General features: G+C 39.6%; 1 protein-coding gene across 3 annotated transcripts in view; it reads left to right on the forward strand.

Moving 5' to 3' along the window:
- Window positions 1–17,995, forward strand: part of NFKB1 (nuclear factor kappa B subunit 1) — a 59,820-nt gene that overhangs the window by 22,540 nt on the left and 19,285 nt on the right. For all 3 annotated transcript variants that reach the window (XM_041424516.1, XM_041424517.1, XM_041424515.1), the window contains exons 6-13: window positions 7,157–7,305; window positions 8,825–8,988; window positions 9,733–9,891; window positions 11,498–11,602; window positions 13,480–13,571; window positions 14,126–14,264; window positions 16,706–16,828; window positions 17,770–17,856. In XM_041424516.1, coding sequence (XP_041280450.1) covers window positions 7,157–7,305; window positions 8,825–8,988; window positions 9,733–9,891; window positions 11,498–11,602; window positions 13,480–13,571; window positions 14,126–14,264; window positions 16,706–16,828; window positions 17,770–17,856 — 1,018 coding nt within the window. The remainder of the gene's footprint in view (window positions 1–7,156; window positions 7,306–8,824; window positions 8,989–9,732; window positions 9,892–11,497; window positions 11,603–13,479; window positions 13,572–14,125; window positions 14,265–16,705; window positions 16,829–17,769; window positions 17,857–17,995) is intronic.

Here is a 17,995-nt window from a genome sequence, read left to right on the forward strand (position 1 = left end):
AAGTGTCATCATATGTATGTGTATAGGGCCTTACTGCATAGCAAGATGAATTTTTATGAAGTTGCTCAAGACAGACTGTATTTCAATCCCAATATTCAAATTAGATTTTGAAAATAAAGTTGTCCTAAGATGCGTGGGTTTGTTTTGGCACTGTTTTTATCTGCCTGCAGTTGAGCAGTAACTTACTGCACCTACTACCTCACTACCATTGTGCAGACTAATGGAGCTCTTCCTTAAGGTGCAGTTTTAGCAAGGCTTGGGCTGCTGAGTTGCTCTATTTCCATTGCAAAGCATGAGTCTGCTTAGTTATTCCACTTCACTCCAGGATGTTGTTTACCAAGTTTTCTCTTTTTTTTTTTTTGTTCAGGTTACTCCTAATTCAATATCTCTAGGGTACTCCATTCTTAGGAACTTAATTCCTTTAAAGTCAACATAGAACTTCTCATTTTAATAGGAGCAATGTTACATTCAGGTGTTCACTGAACCTTTTTTTGTGGTTTTATTTTTTCCCCCTCTGGAAAAAAAAATTCAAATATGTTAATCAAAGAAATGTTCTATGGAGGCACAGTATGAAGATTAGAAAAGTGATTAATCATTATGGGACTGGAGAATTGTCTTTGCCTATGTTTCTGGCAGCAATTTTATTTTCTGTGGAAGTGTGGAAAAGCTACACTGTGTCTTTTCAGTATTCTTTTTAAGTTAAATGCAAGCCTTGGTCTTCTTAGTGCATTACATCTTTGAACTGGTGCACTACAAATTCTCATGAGGAGCAGGGTTAATATAGTCTAATTCTGTTGTTATTTCTTAATGTATTCTAATTCTGGTGCTCTCTTACTCCTTGATGGGGAAAGAAGGGGAGGGAAAAGTGGGAAGCAATAAGCCTCTGCCTTGGTGTGTGCCACTCCTGGTTGTTCTCCTCACAATGTGTGTGTAGTTTGTCCTCAGTTCTTGGGAAGGGCTGGGGTTTGGAACAGTTGCATCTCCTAATGAACCAGTATAAGCATAACATAATGGAAAGTAATCAGCACTGGCTGAGGTAGCCTAGGCTGATGGTTTTGTGAATTGAGAAGAAGCTGGGACAGCTGAATTCATATAGCCTTGCAAAACACTTAGGAAAAAATACCAGCCCAGGCAAAGGATGTACTTGCTTTTCTCTTTTTACTTTACTGTCCTATTTACTATCCTTACTGTCTTTACATTACTGTCCTATTTTTACAGTAATGATGAACCAATGAATGAAATTTCACTGGAATGTTCAGATATAAAATAATTTACTTCAGTTGAGCCAGATCTTTGGATTCTGATCCAATCTGTAATGATAATAATACAAGTGATACTTTATAAAGGTGTGGTAGGTCACGCAATAGCATGACAAGGAGTTATACAGGAAATGGAATTTCTCCTTGAGTAAACTAGAAAGCAGAATGTTCTTTGGCTTTCCGTCAAACCTTCTAATTTCATTGATCATCACTTTTTAATTTCATCTAGAGCTTACACACACACACACACATATCCCTTCCCTTCCCTCCCATCTACTGTGTGCATCTGGGTTTTTTTCCCCACATGGCAACACCTGCTGGGAGAGGCTGGCAAGGGAACACAAGTAAATTCCTCAAGGCTGTTGCTTGTTAGTGCCTGTTCTTGATTCAAGTGGTGCCAGGAAAGACAGAAGTGTTTCACACCTCTTCCTGTAAGTCTTTTCTGTGTTTTGTCAGAATGTGCTCACTTTGTCGTAACTGAGCAGAGCACAGTTGAAAATTGCAATTTTTTGTTGCGTTAGGTTTTTGATTTTGTTTTGGTTGGTTTGGGTTGTTTTGTATTTTTGTTGTGTTTTTTGCTTTGGTTTGGGGTTTTTTGTGTGTGGTTTTTTTGGTTTTTTTTTTACTCTTGTGCCAGTGTTTTCACTATAAAAACTACATTAGTTGATCACAGTGCAGTGAAAGAACAGTAGCATGAGCTTTGGCTGTACTGTAAAAAAAAGGAGGTTTTGTGACAGATCTTTAAACCATTGGCCATGGTGTGGTCACTGCAGTTCACATTGGGATCTGCTTTGTGAGAGTTTGGCCAACTCTCTTGAAATTTACTAGGAGCTACCATGGGATGTCCTGAAAGTAGACATCCTCTGTGCACAAAAAACCATTGCAGTCTCCCTGTTCTGTTTTCATAGGATGATGGATTGGGCCAAAACAAAAACACATTTATGGGGTGTGACCTCTTCCATAATGTGAACTGTTCAATTTCACCCTTTGGTTTTTTTTTCCTTCCTGCACTGTCACTAACTTGTAACTAAGCTGGAACACATCAAGATGTATCTGTTACATAAAGGCTGGAGTTTTGAAGACTTTGCTATGTCTTTAAACAAGGTGTTTTGGTATTTAATGACATGTTTAACTCTCCCTATATAGTATATTAGTAGATGATGCAGGTCAGGAGTTAATGTAGCAGTTCTGCAATGCCAGTCTTTACACTTGAAGCAAATCTGCACTGGCCAGCAAGGTGGAATTGGTGTAAAACCTCCTGTTTAATGGAACAGTCCTGACTAATGGAGTCTAGATAACAATGTGTATTTTTCTATAATATCTAAAATGGGATTAATTTATCTTAATGATTTGTGGGGTTACATTCATTCCTTTGCTTAGCCCTGTCTTTGCTAAGAGTAATCCTCCTATGTAGAAAACGTCTTGCATATTCAGAGGAGTCTATATAACTTTGCATGTCATTATGGAGAGCAGAGAAGTGGTAGATAATAAATATGTTACAATGAAGTTATGTTTTATGATTGCAACCTAAAACTCTTCATTTAAATTTCATTTTCATCCACTTAGTGTAAGTAACACAGCACTGGAAAATTTTACTGTCTAGAACAGTAGAAAGCAAAGCTGCTGAACTGCTTATTCATCATTACTTTTTTGTCCAGGGGAAAAAGCAATCAGTAGTATAAAAAGAAAGGATAAACTAGCAAAGTCTAATATTATCACCAGCATGCTTAACTATCTAAATTTTTTTATTTATAATTTGCTTGGGTTTTGTGTATTTGAAAAAGTGTGAGAAAACTCGCGCAGAAAATTTTCATTGGCCTTACACATTTATCATGTGTACCCTGATCTTGCACACTGCTGTTAGTGTGGGCAGATCCATGTTTTACACTGAAGTGCTTGATCCACTTTTAGGTGTGACAAGAACTTGCTGAAAACAGCAGAGTGAAGGAAATGTCCTGAATTTTCATCTCCTCGGGGGCAAATCTACGTGGGTGGCTGCAGTCTCTAGTTCAGTGTTCTTTGTGAGCTGGATGTAAATGAGCTCCAGCCCGGAGTTCAGAGGTGTGCCTGAGCTAAAGAGCACCATCTCTCTGCACAAGAGTTTGGGCACAAAGCACTTTGGCTTGTGAACTGGAGCTGCACACTGGTTAGGCAGCCCTGAACCCAGGCACACCAGCAGAACTGCCCAGCCAGTCGTGTCCTGTGGCTATCCCAAATCATACCTTGATTTGGAGAGAAGAGTTCTTCTTGCAGTCAGGGATTTCAGCACATTTACTTTGAGTTCAGGAGGAGAATTTATGGAAAATTACTTTGCTGATGAGCCTTGGTGAAAAAAGGAGCATATTTATTTGCTTCCCCAGCCCCCCCCCCACCCACCCCCAATAGGAATGAAATGTAAAGTGATACAGATTGCTGGTTACAAGTCAAAAAAAATTAACTAACAGCTGAATTAAGTCAAAAACATGAGAGAAGAATAAGCAGACTCTTTGGTATAAATCTTTACCCCTCTTAAAAATCTACTGAGTCACGTTCAGTGAGATTTGAGCATTTTACTCTGGCTGATTTAAGGCTGATTTAACTGAATAGGAGGCACTGAATCTCTTTAGAAGCTCCATATTTTTGCCACTAGAGTGACCTCACAGTCAGAGGATCAGATCTTCAGCTGCCATTGGTTTAAATTACTTTACATTGCTTTTTCTTAAGTCTATTAAGTAAGTACTCAGTTGCCTACACAATTTATACCACATCTTAATATTTTGTCTCTAATTAGCAACTGAAAAAAGAGAGATACTGCTTTGTAAAAACAGGCTGTCTGTAAAGAGTGAGTGATGCCTCATCTTTGGAACACTTCTTGTACATGCCTACATGCCTAGGACAGCAGTAGTGACACTCTGAAGGACAGGCAGGGCTGGGGCTGTAGTTGGCTCTAACAAAGGGATTGGAAGGAGAAATAGGTGCTTTTGTAATGCTGGTGTTGTAGGTTTAATGTGGTCTTTTCCATTATTTGCTCCTGTTGTTGACCAATTGGTTCCTTTTCTTGCTTGTAAGAGTAACTGGGAAGAACATCTTTGAAGTATGATAATGTTCTTACAAAGTTTTTGTAACGTTTTGGAACCTATAAAAATTGGCTGGGATCTGGATTGCAGGAGGATATGAAATAACTGAAAAAACTTTCTACTCTTGTTTTGAAATTGACTCAATTTCGAGTTCACAAGGTCCTTTTAATCTTTCAGACAAATCTCTCAAACAGAAAGAGCAGATAAATGTAAGCCTGCAGCCTTTTAACTTTATCAGATCAATTGAGTGCTGCTTCAGATACAGGATGTAATCAAGTATTACAGGTATACTCTGCCCAGGAACTCCTTCTTTTCGTTTTTCCCCTCACCTTTAATTTGAAGTTCAGCAGCTATTTTTTGGATCACAGCTCTGATTTTGAGCCATACAGCATCCACATGCAATCTCCCCCTCCTGCTGAGTCTGTTTTTGTGTCAAAACCATAATTCCTATTCAGCATTGTAACATAGCTTCTACCTTTTCAGGCCCTTGACAGTGTTTCTTAAGTTCCTGTGCAAAACCTGGTAGTTACTTGTATACCTTAGTGCCAAAATTAATTTTAAATTATTCTAAAATTGTGGCATGATTCAAGGACATTAAAAAGTTATTTCAGACTTAATATATGGTATATAAGAATATTTAACCACTCAGAGTATTTTCCTGGGTACCAAGTTACTCCAAATGGCTCAAAATCAAGAAAGTCTGTCTATAAGAAATAAAGGTAGAAGATGTTCAGAGACATTCTGTTCCCTTTGCAGCACAGGACATCAGACTGGATGACAAAAATAGTCCTTTCATGCCTTATGACCTACATAAGGTATTACGTTTTAGGAGCCCTTTTGTTTTTCCCCTGAGAGGGAGAGACTGCAAAGATCATGCTGAGCTGAGTAACGGGGCAGATTGCAATCTGGTTACCACTGCAGTTCTGTGCTGTGCTTTCAGGGCTGGAAAGTCCTTGTTGTGCAGCAGTCCTGCCTCCAGTTTCACTGTGGTTTCTACAGCTGATGGAGGACTGTCTTGTACTTTGCTGGTGTGACACCAGAACATCGATGTTATTCACAGTGAATATAGCGCTGCAGATGTGCTGGGAGCTTTGTAGTAGGGAAAGATTTATTGAGTGAGGGGTAAAATGAAAAGAATTTTTTTTAAGCTACCTTTTTGAAAAGTTAATTGTAGCAGTGGTGGTGACTTACTGTAGCACCAAATGCAGTTGTTTTTATTTTCAGATGACTTTGTGAAAGGTACACAAGAATTTTCTCCCTGCTGGTAAATGACAGAAATAGTCCAGCAGTGATTACCCTGCATCTCTGTACTGTTTCAGTCCAGATTTCAGTGTGTAAACAGGAGGGAAGCATCAGCACTCTGTCTTCTATTTTAGAAACTGCCACTTGTAAAATGCACATTACTGCAGTATTACACAGTTAACTAGCAGGAGCAGGTAATGAGAGGGGTTTTGCACACCTGCTCCTCCTGGAACAACTTTTTCATAGTTGGGATTTTTTTTGCTTTGAGCAGTGAATTGGAAGGCATGGAGGGCACGCATTGTACATATGCAAAGTGTTTCAGCTGTGATGGAATGGGTTCAAGAGAGGGGTTAACTGGAGTGAAGGAAGCTAGCAGGACTCAGTAATGTGGTGAAATCGAGGCAATCCCTCGCTATCAGCATTTTATCAACAATATAACCTTAAATATTCAGTTCATCACTGATTCATCACTTTAATGTTTATCGTGATCCTTTAATACCTTGGTTGATTAGATCTATAAGCTGCTGTTATATAAAGAACTTGGCCCAAGGCAAATTAGAAGCAGAATTAGAGGAGGAGGGGGAAAAGCCCAACATTGATAAAAGGGTTAATTAAGTGAATTGGAAGGGAAGGTAATGTTTGCTTTTTTAAAAGTGGGGTAATTTTATGTTCAGCATAATTTGAAAGTGGTGCATAACCCATAACAGCCTTGGAGTATTACTGCCTTGGAGTGAGGAAAGAAAATAAAGTTCTAAATAATATATGTAAAGCAAATAACTTACCAGAATGGTATGTTATTTGTAATTTTAGATGTGTTTTTGAGGCACTGTTTTTTATTAAAAGCTGTTAAAAATGTATGGTGATTAGAAACTGTGGCAAGGGAGAAAAGAAAAGCTTTGTAGACTTTCAGAGTTGGGTATATGAAAGAAAGCACACATGTTATCATAGTTCCAGTCCAGCAAAATCCTAGGTGGGAGTTCATTCCATATCCTCTTGTACACTTAATGGAGATATTTACAGGACTGAGTAATATGTGTTGATGAAGTACATCGAGATAACAAAACGCCTGTTAAAATAGAATTTATTCACTGTAAAATCTCTACCTGAAGAATCATCATAATCCGGCCAAAATGTTTTATAATAATCATAATGCTTAAAAGTAATTGTTAAAGTCTTTCTGAATTGGGCAAAACAATGCAGGGTTTTTAGTTTAATTTTCTATATGCTTCTGAATGGGTAACAATGTTTATTGTGAATTCAGTGTACAGATTGAAACTTAAGGACAGCAATGTGGACTAAATGGCCAGAATGTAAAAGTGAGATTCATGTTTTAAGAAACAGATGAGGCTTTCCTTTAGCTTTTTTGGTCAGTACTTCTGCCATTTGCATGTCAAGTTTAATTGCAAAATAAAGTGATGAAAGTGATGATCTGGTACAGTTAGTTTACCATTTGTATTTCAAGAAGAAATGCATACACATCTCTCCTATGTAAACTCAGTTGTACTTAACTGACAGAAAATACTCACCTGGAATCATTACTGGTTCCATTTTTAAAAAAGAGTAAGCAAACCATCCCACTTTCTTTATATTTATTTACAGATCTGCAATTATGTTGGACCTGCAAAAGTAATTGTGCAGTTAGTAACGAATGGGAAATACGTCCACTTACACGCTCACAGCTTGGTGGGTAAATTCTGCGAGGACGGAGTGTGCACGGTTCTCGCAGGACCCAAGGACATGGTTGTAGGGTAAGTCTGGCACTCCTCTGGAATCCTGAGCTGTGGGGGAAGCATCAAGAATGTAAAAAGCAATACAGAAATACTCCTGAGAGGCAGCTCAGGGGAGCCCTCGTCTCCGTGTTCTGATCTTTGGTTTTTTTGTATCATAAATAGAAAATTTAATGGGATTTTTGTTCACCTTTGTAGAATTTTCCCTAAGCAAGCTAAATAAATTTAAGTAACTAATTTTTACTTAGAATTTGTACAGTTTTAATCTCTTAGTGTGCAGTCTAAATTTGTGTTGTAAGTCCATTCTTTAAACTGCAAGGAGTTTTGATCAGAGAAGGGACTAAAATTAGTCCCTAAAAAATTAACCATTTTGTTACCTCTTTGATCAATATTTTACTTTTATTGAAACCTGTCAATAGGAATGTAATGGAAAACATTAAGAAAATAGGATTAGTAAATTTGAAATTAATGCAGGACAGGTATAAACATGAAAATACTGCATAAGTCAAACTTGTCAAGTTTAAAGCAGAAAGGTTGTAGTGAAATTGTAGTTGGCCTGTTCTTGTTTAATTTGAAAGAATAATGGTTTATATCGGTAAATGGAGCTGAAGCTCCCAACTGTATTTTGAGGCTTAGATCAGGTTTCATGCTGGCTGTGAGTTTTAGTTCTGTGATCTCAAGAATGTCTTTGTTGGTGAAGATGATGAAGTTTAAAAAGCTGAGAAGGTTGGGAGAGAGAGATTCTTTTAAACTGTAACTTTTGATGTCCAAGCCCAGTGCACTGACTTTACCGCGCACAACAATTTAAATAGCTTTATTTCAAATGCTCCTTTTCATCTTGAAAAGTTTGGCTCATTTTCTAGCCTGTCTTGTTTTTCATCAGATGTTTAGAACCAGCTTTCCTGTCCTCACTTGACCCACATGAAAATTGAGTTATTGTCTTGTTTTCATACTTCCAAATCTAGTTGATTTTTCAATATGCCAGCAGATTTTTACAAAAGCACACCTTGTATTATGGGAATTTTTATTCAAATAGGTACCCAAAGTGTCTTGCAGAATGACCAGAGCCTTCCTTAAAACATTTTATTTGTAAAATACTGCACTGTTTTCAGTTTTTTAGCTTGATCTCCAAGTCATTTTCAACAGATGGAGCATACTCTGAGCAGTTGCTCTACTTAACAGGCACACAGAATGGCATGTTAATGTCATTGCCAAGACACAGCAAACAAAGTGTGACTGCCAGATTTTCCAACATTTTTTAAGTTGCTTTCCCACTGGAAGTCTGAAACCTGACAGATTACTACTTATGCCATAGGAAAGTGCACCCATATGATTGCTGTCATATAATGGTGCACATTTTACACATTTTGTGATCTTGACTGAATTTTCTTGCTGTAAAATTCTCCCTCAGATACTAATAGGGTCTAAGTAAGCCTGCAGAGTCCTTCTGTAGACTTGGGTTGTGTAGCTGTCTCTGGTAAGAGAAAGGCTGCCTGCTGCAGGTCTGGCCTAAAGCATTCCCCCAATCAAAATTTGGCAGGTTTGCAAATCTTGGAATACTTCATGTCACGAAGAAGAAAGTGTTTGAAACTCTGGAAACACGCATGATAGACGCTTGCAAGAAGGGATACAACCCAGGACTCCTGGTGCATCCAGAACTCGGCTATCTGCAGGCAGAAGGATGTGAAGACAGGCAGCTAACTGGTATGTGAAAATGATGGCCTGGTTTTAATTGGTCTTTTATTAAAAACAGGCTGAGCTTCTGAAAACATAGATTGCTAGCTGGAAAAAGACCTTGTGTAGGACAACAGCCAATGTCTATGTGCTTTTAAGAGGTGGTGCATTGTTGGTTGCTGTGTTTTAGGGAATCTGAAAGGAGTCTACTGTCAACGCATACATGAGAATGGAGAAACTTCCTTCCACAGCTGCCTGTACCAACCTCTGCACCTGTATTCCATTGTTCTTGTGCTGTTGAATAAGCTCTTAAATACAGTAATTTTGCATTATTGCAGCAAGACATGATATCCTTAATTAAATTAGGGACTCTTTCCTTCAGCTGCATTTCACCCATATCGCTGTAAAACCTGTGGTCTGCATTGCTTTCAGGCACTGTATAGAGAGGCCAGCTGTCTTTTCATCACTCTTAACACCAGGAATTCAGGTGTCCTTAGGGGTGGCCTCCATCCTTTATAAACTGAAAGCAGAAAGTAGTTATTTTCTGTCTTTTAATTGTGTAACTTACATAAGATCTGATGCACAAACTGCCAGGTGAACGCAGTGTAATTTGAATAGATGCTCCACTCTGCTTAGAAAGGGAAAACCCAAAGGATGCTAAATGTAAAGGAAGACATTTCCTCACTATCCACGCCTTTGGATGTTTGTTTGTTTTCTCTGTTTTGTTAATGATGCCCTACCCTTTGTGTTAATTCCTCTGTCTGTCAATTCCAGAGCGGGAAAGAGAAATCATCCGCCAGGCAGCCATTCAGCAGACCAAGGAGATGGATCTGAGCGTGGTGCGGCTCATGTTCACAGCCTTCCTTCCCGACAGCAACGGCAGCTTCACACGCAAGCTTGATCCCGTTGTATCAGATGCAATATATGACAGCAGTAAGTATATCTGGCTTTAATGGCTTTTGTAATTAGGAGCAGGCTTTTGTACACACCGAAATGACAGGTAGATATTGCTGTGCACGGACTCATCTGGCCCTGCCTGCCTGGTATTTGATGAAAAACAAGTAGCCCATGGATGATTAGCCCCATGTCTGTCCATGTACATACAGTATCATTCTGGTTTTAATAGATGGTGATGTAATCCGCAGAGGAAGATTTTATTTTGCTGTTAGCATGTTTAGTCCTGCCACTTTTATTATGAGGATTTTGTAAATTCTTGCTATATCCATAAGAAGGGCTTGAATTTTGCAGAGTTTTCAGTTGCTGTCTGTGACAAAGCATTATTACACGAGACGTGAGGAAAAAAATACTTTGCTTTTATCTTTGAGAATTTGACACCTTTCAGTTTTGCAGACCATCTGCTTGTCCATATTTTAAAAGATAATGCAGCCATTTCCTTTAGATCTGTCAGTATTTTTTAGAGCATTCCTCTATTTGTCTTTTTTCTAAGAGAATTTTTTCACTTCATTTTTTCCCCTGTGCTGTTAAATTATAGTGACTCATCTTACTTGAACCCTTTCTGCTGCCTGAATTTTCCTTCCTGAGACTGTGGGATCCCATGTTCTTGACAGTCATTCTGTAATGACTCAGGAAAAGTACCTTTTTTTTTCCTTTGTGCATCAGTCATTTCTATGTTATTGCTTTTTAAGGACAAAGTCTAGATCAAAGGGTACTAGCTGCAACTGCTCTGCTATAGTCTGTGCCTTGCTGTTAATTGGCAAATGTAGTCAGGTCAAAAAATTTTGTCCTCAGGAGACGAAGAAAGGTAACGTTTTGTATGCATGTTACTGCTGTTGTAAGTTGCCACTCAGATGTCAGTTACTACTTTCTGATCTCCCAAGGTGAATTCTTGATTGCTAATTTCAGAAGATATTTCTTGGGTTTTGTTTGGGATTTTTTTTTGGATACTACATTGGCACCATTCAAGCCGTCACAGAACAGACATAACTTGTGGTAGCATAACTTGCCTGTCACAGCTGCTTTCACTTATCAGATGATAGTTCTGTCTTGGGGACCAATAGTTGTCTGTTGATGCCTCTATTAGGATCTGTGGAGGTCGGCTTTTTTATCACTGTCTGGTACACTGGCCAAAAACTGGCATGCTTTCAAGTAAGCCACAGTGTAAAGCAAAGCACTGTAGATGGTGAGAAACAGGAAACAGCTCTCAAGAGTGTCACTCTGTCAGAAAGCAGGGAGGAAAAGTTACATTCTCTTGTACGGCCCTGTTGTCAGAAAATGAGTGCTAGTGCAGGGTGCTGGATGCAGTTCACTGCTGGGTTACCAGCACTGCAATGATTGAGCTGCAGTGGCTGGGACCTTGTTTTGTAGTTCACACTTCAGTCAAAGCTTAGAAGATATGAGGTTGTCTTTCATATGAAAAGCCCTTAATTTATTAATGTTTAAAAAAACACAAATTCAGGTAGGTTGTATTGGAAGCTTGTCTTTCTATGGCATTTCTGTGTGTTGTGCTTGGTTGTGTTTCTTGAAGTCTAAATCTGTTACAAAAGTAAGCAGGTTTTTTTTTCATATTCCCTTTCAATAGAAGCTCCCAATGCATCCAACCTAAAAATCGTAAGAATGGACAGAACAGCAGGGTGTGTGACAGGAGGGGAAGAGATTTACCTGCTCTGTGACAAGGTTCAGAAAGGTAAGAGTCATGAGTATTGTGAGGCACACCAGGGTGTTCATCTGGAGTACACATAAAGCCTCCTGTGCTCTCTTTAGTGTTGTCCCACTCTGATAGTGCAGCAGGATTTGTAAGCACTCAGCCTTTCTGGAAGTCAATACAGCAGTCCAGAGATTTAATAAATCAAAACAGTCTATTGCAAAGAAAATTCAGCTTCTCTGGCCTCCACAGAGACCATATGATCATCTTTGTTCTTCTCAAGTTTCTGTCCTTGAGTGTGTTCTGGAATTTTGGGGGGTGGTGGGTGCTGGGTGATGTTTGACTCCATTAACTAACACCTGCTCTGAATTATTCCGAAGTTTCTGATTTATTATTAAGTTCCTGATTGTGAAGAGTAAGTGTGAGTATTCTCTGTTAACCATGGATAGGAGCTGAATGTGTTCAGCACTGCTGCTAATAACTTCATTTTTATGTATACACTTATGGTAGAGGTTACTCAGTGTAAACAGGTACTTTTTACAGGTTCATTTTCAGTCTCTGCTCACGGCTTTGAATGTGTGAGAATTCAGCAGTGTGGATTAGAATACTTTGGTTTTGTATTATTGGAAGATAATGGTTAAATGTTTGTTACGTTCGGGCTAAGTAAAAAGAAAAAAGATGGGAGTGAGGGAGATCCTTTGTACTCTTCAGCTACAGGTAGTGCTTGGGACACCCTGATGTAGATTACATGCTGGAGTGGGTGTCCTGTTCTCATCTGTTTGGAGTCAGTCCCTGCTCATGTTGTTAAAACCACTGTGACATTTTCTGTTGGTGCAGGCTGTCCTTTTCCATCTCTCTCTCTTCTAAATGCCCTTCTACCACTTAGGGAAGAAAGAAAGCTTCGGGGGCTTTTAGGGACTTTGAAAGAACTATTTTCCTTTAATAGTGCATCTACCCACTGCCATCAGGAGGACTGAGATAAAACATAACTCTTACTCAGAAAATAAATAAATAAATGTCTGACTCAGTGGAAGCCCTGAGGTGGGGTTTCCCCTCAGCCAGACTGGGGTTTCCCCTGACCTCACTGCCTTCAGAAACCTCCTGCCTGAAGGAACTTCAGCATGCAGGACAGCAGGACTGGAAGTGGTGGTTCACATTCTTGAGACTAGCAGGTGGGGCACCAGGGGAAGCAGTCTGTCTGCTACAGAAGCCTGTCCTGCATCAGTCTCCCTAAGAGACAATAGGCTTTTTCTAGATTTTCTCACAGGAGTGCTGTGGAAGTAATTTACTAGTGAGATGCTTTTCCTAAAAATATAAATAAATAAATAGAGAATGAAAGGAAATTTGTTCAGAGTAGCAGAAGCCAAATGCTATGTTTCTGGCCTGTGCTGTTTGGAGGGTGAAGGATCCCTGCTGCCACGCTGCTGGCTCACACCCCCCAGGTTTCTGAGCTGCAGCTCCACCGTGGCACTCTGCCAGCGGCAAGAGGAACTTGAACTGTGGCACTTCAGGTTTTGCTACAGTTTTTTGAACTGAAACTGTTGGAGGAGAGAGGGTGGTTTCTACATTTCACGCTTCAAGTTCTCCCCTCCTTACATGTTTGCTCCAAATAAGGCTTCTCTGGAATGTTTTATAACCCTAGAATAGGAAGATGATGTGAACCTAGTTCTCTTTTTACAGCTCAGTAAATAGCAACTTCAGTGAAGTCATTAGGATTAGGCTGAGGTAAATTTGATGTCAAAAATGGGTTATTTTTGCTGTTTTCTTATATGTATAAAACAGATAAAGGTAATTGATGTATTGTGTGGTATTTTCATCCAGCCAAAAAGTAACCATGTTGATACTTATCTGAAACAACCATAGCCAAAGGTTTAAACAAATGCACAAACATCCCAGAGTGTTAATTTCATTCTTTGCAGATGATATTCAGATACGTTTCTATGAAGAGGATGAGAATGGTGGTCTGTGGGAAGGCTTTGGAGATTTTTCTCCTACGGATGTACATAGACAGGTAAATAACAGAGCATTTGTCCTTTGTTAATGATTCTCCCATCTCTGTAAGCTAGGATTATATTGTAGTTCATAAATTATGTAAAAGCATCTGTGTCCTGTACTGACCTCCTCTTTCCTAATAATAATAAAAACAGTTCTTTGAAGACATCTGTTAGTTGACTAGGGATATAGTGCAAGGAAATTAGGAGAACGCCCCATTGCTTTAACATGCACCCCCTGTAAAATGGGATAGGACATATAAACAGCTCTGAGAGCTCCTGTGAACACACTGAGAAAGCCACAGAAGAGATGTTAAAGGATGTGGAGACAAACAGTGCAGTACTGACATATGGGATGTGGTGGCACTTAGCATGGCAGTTCTGTCTTTCCCAAAAGGCTTTAGGACTCAGCCTCAGAAGTGAAACTGAAAGCTAAAATAGAAGCTTGTTGTAACAGCCCTTTGCTCTGAACTTTTGCCTCCCCGGCTCTAAACAACACCTTCAAAACTGCGCAAATGTAAAAGCCAAAAGCCATGCTCTGTGATTGATATGCTTGTCTTTGTTTCCTTCACAGTTTGCTATTGTGTTCAAAACACCCAAATACCGAGACGTGAATATCACAAAGCCAGCATCTGTATTTGTACAACTGCGTCGGAAATCTGATCTAGAAACAAGCGAACCAAAGCCTTTTCTCTACTATCCAGAAATCAAAGGTAACTCATTAAACCTGTTCTATAGATTGGGAATGGAAACTGTAGGGTCCCTAGGAATGTTTTTAATAAGATAGAACTGGTTGGGTGAGGAATTTTTGGTTTTAGCTGTTATTTTTAGAAAATATATTTTCCTCCTTGTTTTGGGAGTCAATATGCAGTGTGGTAGGTTTATAATGGGTTTTGTAGGTGGTGTTGTAGGACTGGTAGGCAGTAAATCCGTACGTATTTTCCAAGTGAGGCTTGTTCCTTGCAGATTCCCTATATGCACTCATGCCTGTCCATACAGTAGATGGCACTCTTCCTCTGAGTTTCTGCCAAACGATACCTGCAGAGATTTTACTGTCAGTACTCGCAGATGAAACCGTAAACCACAACCTGTTTGGTGCCTGGTGGAAAAGGCACATATTTTGCAGTTCTCACCTTTTACCATCATGCCAATGTCACTGATGTTTCTGTATTTTCCATTTGCCTGTACTAGTGAAGTAAGGCCAAGACATTTCTTGTGCGAGCAGGGAAAGTGCTGTTTCAATCTCTTGTTTAAAATTTTAGTTACTTAGCAGAAGTAGAAGAGTCAGTATTGGACCTGCTTCCTAAACTATCGGTGTAAAGAAGTTTAATTAGCAGATCTGTGCCCTTTGAAGTCTGCATTTGAAATGTTTGATGGGAATGACATTGGCAGTCATGGTTTTAAATACTAATAATGGCGATGATATGGAAATGCCTTGAGGCCCAAGTCATAATTTGTGTTTCATTGTATTAAGATTATCTTTCTGCTTAGCAGTTTACCTGCCTGCAGGTTACACTACTGAATTCTAACCTTGAATGTTTTCTGTGCCTAAGGTAGAGCTGTGTTGAAATCAATTCCCTGTCAAAGTCTCTAAAATAAAAATGTGAATTAGAAGTGAGAGACTTGGGACAGCTGAGGAGGGAGTGGTGGTGGTCTGAGTGAGTCAGCTTCACAGCTCTTAGAATAAAATAGCACAAAGCTTGAATTCACAAAAGCTTCCAGAGTTGCCAGAGGATTTCTTCTTGGTAATGATTTCAGGAACCTCTTCCACAAATGTTACGGGAAGTGAAGTGTTCAGCTGCAGAGCAAAGCAGCCAGATTTGAAGCAAGCCTCTTTCATGTGCCTCTTAATGTTGAATTAATTTTACTTGATTATGTGCATTTTCAGATCCCCTATACAACCACTTCATGAAATTATCATTTAGGAATATATTTTTCCCTTGTTGCAAATGTTCCCACAAACTCAGACCCATGTATGTGGATTTTTTTGTGTTTCTCTGACTAGATTGCTCTCTAGGGTTTTCTTTCCTCGTCAGTGTGAGTATGCCTGATGTGTGCATGCATACTTACACATCATGTTTACCTGGAAACTGTTTACATGGCTTTGTCAGTGTACTGTCTCATGTATTCAGCTGTCTCATCTGATGCACTGACTGATGTGCCTGTGCATGAAATTTGTTTTTGTCATATGGCTGTTGAAAACTACTAGATGGTTTAATATGCAAATGATATTTTGTTCTTTTCTCAACAGTTCTACTGGATTTTAACCCATATAATGTTTGTATCCTTATTTTTGTAGCTCTTGTCATGATATTTTCACTTTCCCCTATTGGGATAGTCCTTTGAAATCTTTTTGTTTTGTTTTTGAGGGCTACTAAGTCTTATTTTGTACTTACACTATAAAATAAGTTTAGGGGTTTTTTTTTTCCTCCTGCTACTCAGCATGGTTTGACAGTAATGTGTCCCTGCCTGAAAAGAAGTTGTCTTTGTTCTAGTGGCTGTTACAATATTTTAAGTAAACAATTTCAAGCAAGCATGGTTTTCACAATTTCTTGCCATCCCTTAAACAAAAATTGAAAAGGCACTGCAGGTACTCTGCACTGTTGAGACTCAGAAGTGCCTTGTGATCCTCTGATAAGGCTGCATTTCTGAAGCAGATTTGCTTGGAAGAAGAGCCTGTGCTTACATACCCCAAAGGCAAATTTTCTTCAACAAATTTGGGGTTTGTAGCACTTGTGATTAATGACTTGCCTTAGACACTGAAGAATTTTGGGGCCACTGATCTCCAGGGCTTCTCAGTACATGAGACACTTGTGAAGGAAGCTCTGAGCCCCCCAAGACATCTCCTCTGCATGTGTCCCCTGAGTCTGAGCACAAGGCAGTGACATGGCTGAAGAGACCATGCAGGCCCAAGTGATGCTGCTGGTCTGACTGGGGACTTGGCACTGGCTTGTTCTCAGAGGAATTCTCTCTGCTCCAGTACGTACAAAGATTTTCTGCTATTTAGAGCTTGAGGAAAGTTGACTCTTCTAGCACACCCTGCATTTTCCTTTATAGACTAGTAACTGTAGTGATGCTTTCTGTATGCACACCCTGTGCTGTGCCTGCCAGCAGCAGGACTGACTCCCTCTTCTCTCTGTTCCTGCTATCCCAGATAAAGAAGAAGTGCAAAGGAAACGACAGAAGCTCATGCCGAACTTCTCTGATGGCTATGGTGGCGGCAGCGGCACCGGAGGTGGTGGCATGTATGGAGGGGCAGGTGGTGGTGCTGGCTCTGGTAAGGCAGCAGGTTTGGGCAAAGAGGGAACAGGGTTCTGCTTTGAGAGCAGGACAGATGTTTATGCCGATTTTTAAAATGTAAAGAGGATTTTGTCTCCAAGGCATATAAGACCAGACTCTTGTTTCGGTTATTCTACTGTTACTCAATTCAGTCAAGCATCTCCGTATTCTAAACTCTTCATCATCCCATTTGCCTTCCCATTTTGGAAGCATTGTGCATCCTAGGGCCATGGAGGCACTGAAATTCATGAGACAGCTCACTTAGCTATCATTTTGGGTATCTAAAATTAAACAGGTTCTGAACTGTTTCTCAGACCATGATTGGAATTTGGCAAATTAACCCTGTTAGTGCAAAGAACTGTTAAAAAATTGAAGGTACTCTTTAGTAAATTTTCTACTGTGTTCTATCTGTTGAAGTCAGAGTATATCTGATATGCAGGATCATGAGAGCATTGCTTTGGTTCTTGCAGCAGAGCATTAAAAACCTATAGGTCAGCAAATGTCACCTGAACCACAACTCTTTTTTTAGAGCAGGGAATAGAGCAGCAGTTTTCAAATTGCTACATGTGTTGCTGGCAGCACATGCATAGCATAACACCAGAATACAAATGTGTTGTTATCATGAAGATTCAAAAGCACAGAGGCAGCTTACAATGTCTCAGTTGAGTTTTAGAGGTAAGACACAGCAATACTACATTTTTGTGGTGTTATGGATTTTGGGATAGAGAGTGTCACTAGCCAACCACCTAGAATTTCTTTGGATTTTTGAAGGGGTAGGGGAGAGCTCACCTTTATTCTGGAAAATTAATTGGATGAAATAAAGCAGAAGGTATGCAGAAAACAAAAACTCAGCTATTTAGGTTCAGTGTTCTTCTTGATGGTGTTCTCATTGTTTTAGGATGTAATTCTATTGATTCTTAATCTTTCTCCTTCCTTTAGGGTTCAGTTTTCCTTCATATGGATACTCTGCTTTCGGAGGGATGCATTTCCCTGGCACAACAAAGTCCAATGCTGGCATGAAACATGGTAACAGCATAAATGTTTTTCTTCCAACAGTTGAATTGAGTTTGACCTGTATTTCCTTCTACAGTATGGACCAAAGCGTCGGGCAGGTCTAGCTGAGCATGCTGGAGAGGGCCTCTTCTCAACCCTCTGACAGCAGAGG

Source organism: Onychostruthus taczanowskii, unplaced genomic scaffold (assembly GCF_017590055.1).
Source record: "Onychostruthus taczanowskii isolate IOZ18803 unplaced genomic scaffold, ASM1759005v1 scaffold82, whole genome shotgun sequence".
NCBI classification, from domain to species: domain Eukaryota; kingdom Metazoa; phylum Chordata; class Aves; order Passeriformes; family Passeridae; genus Onychostruthus; species Onychostruthus taczanowskii.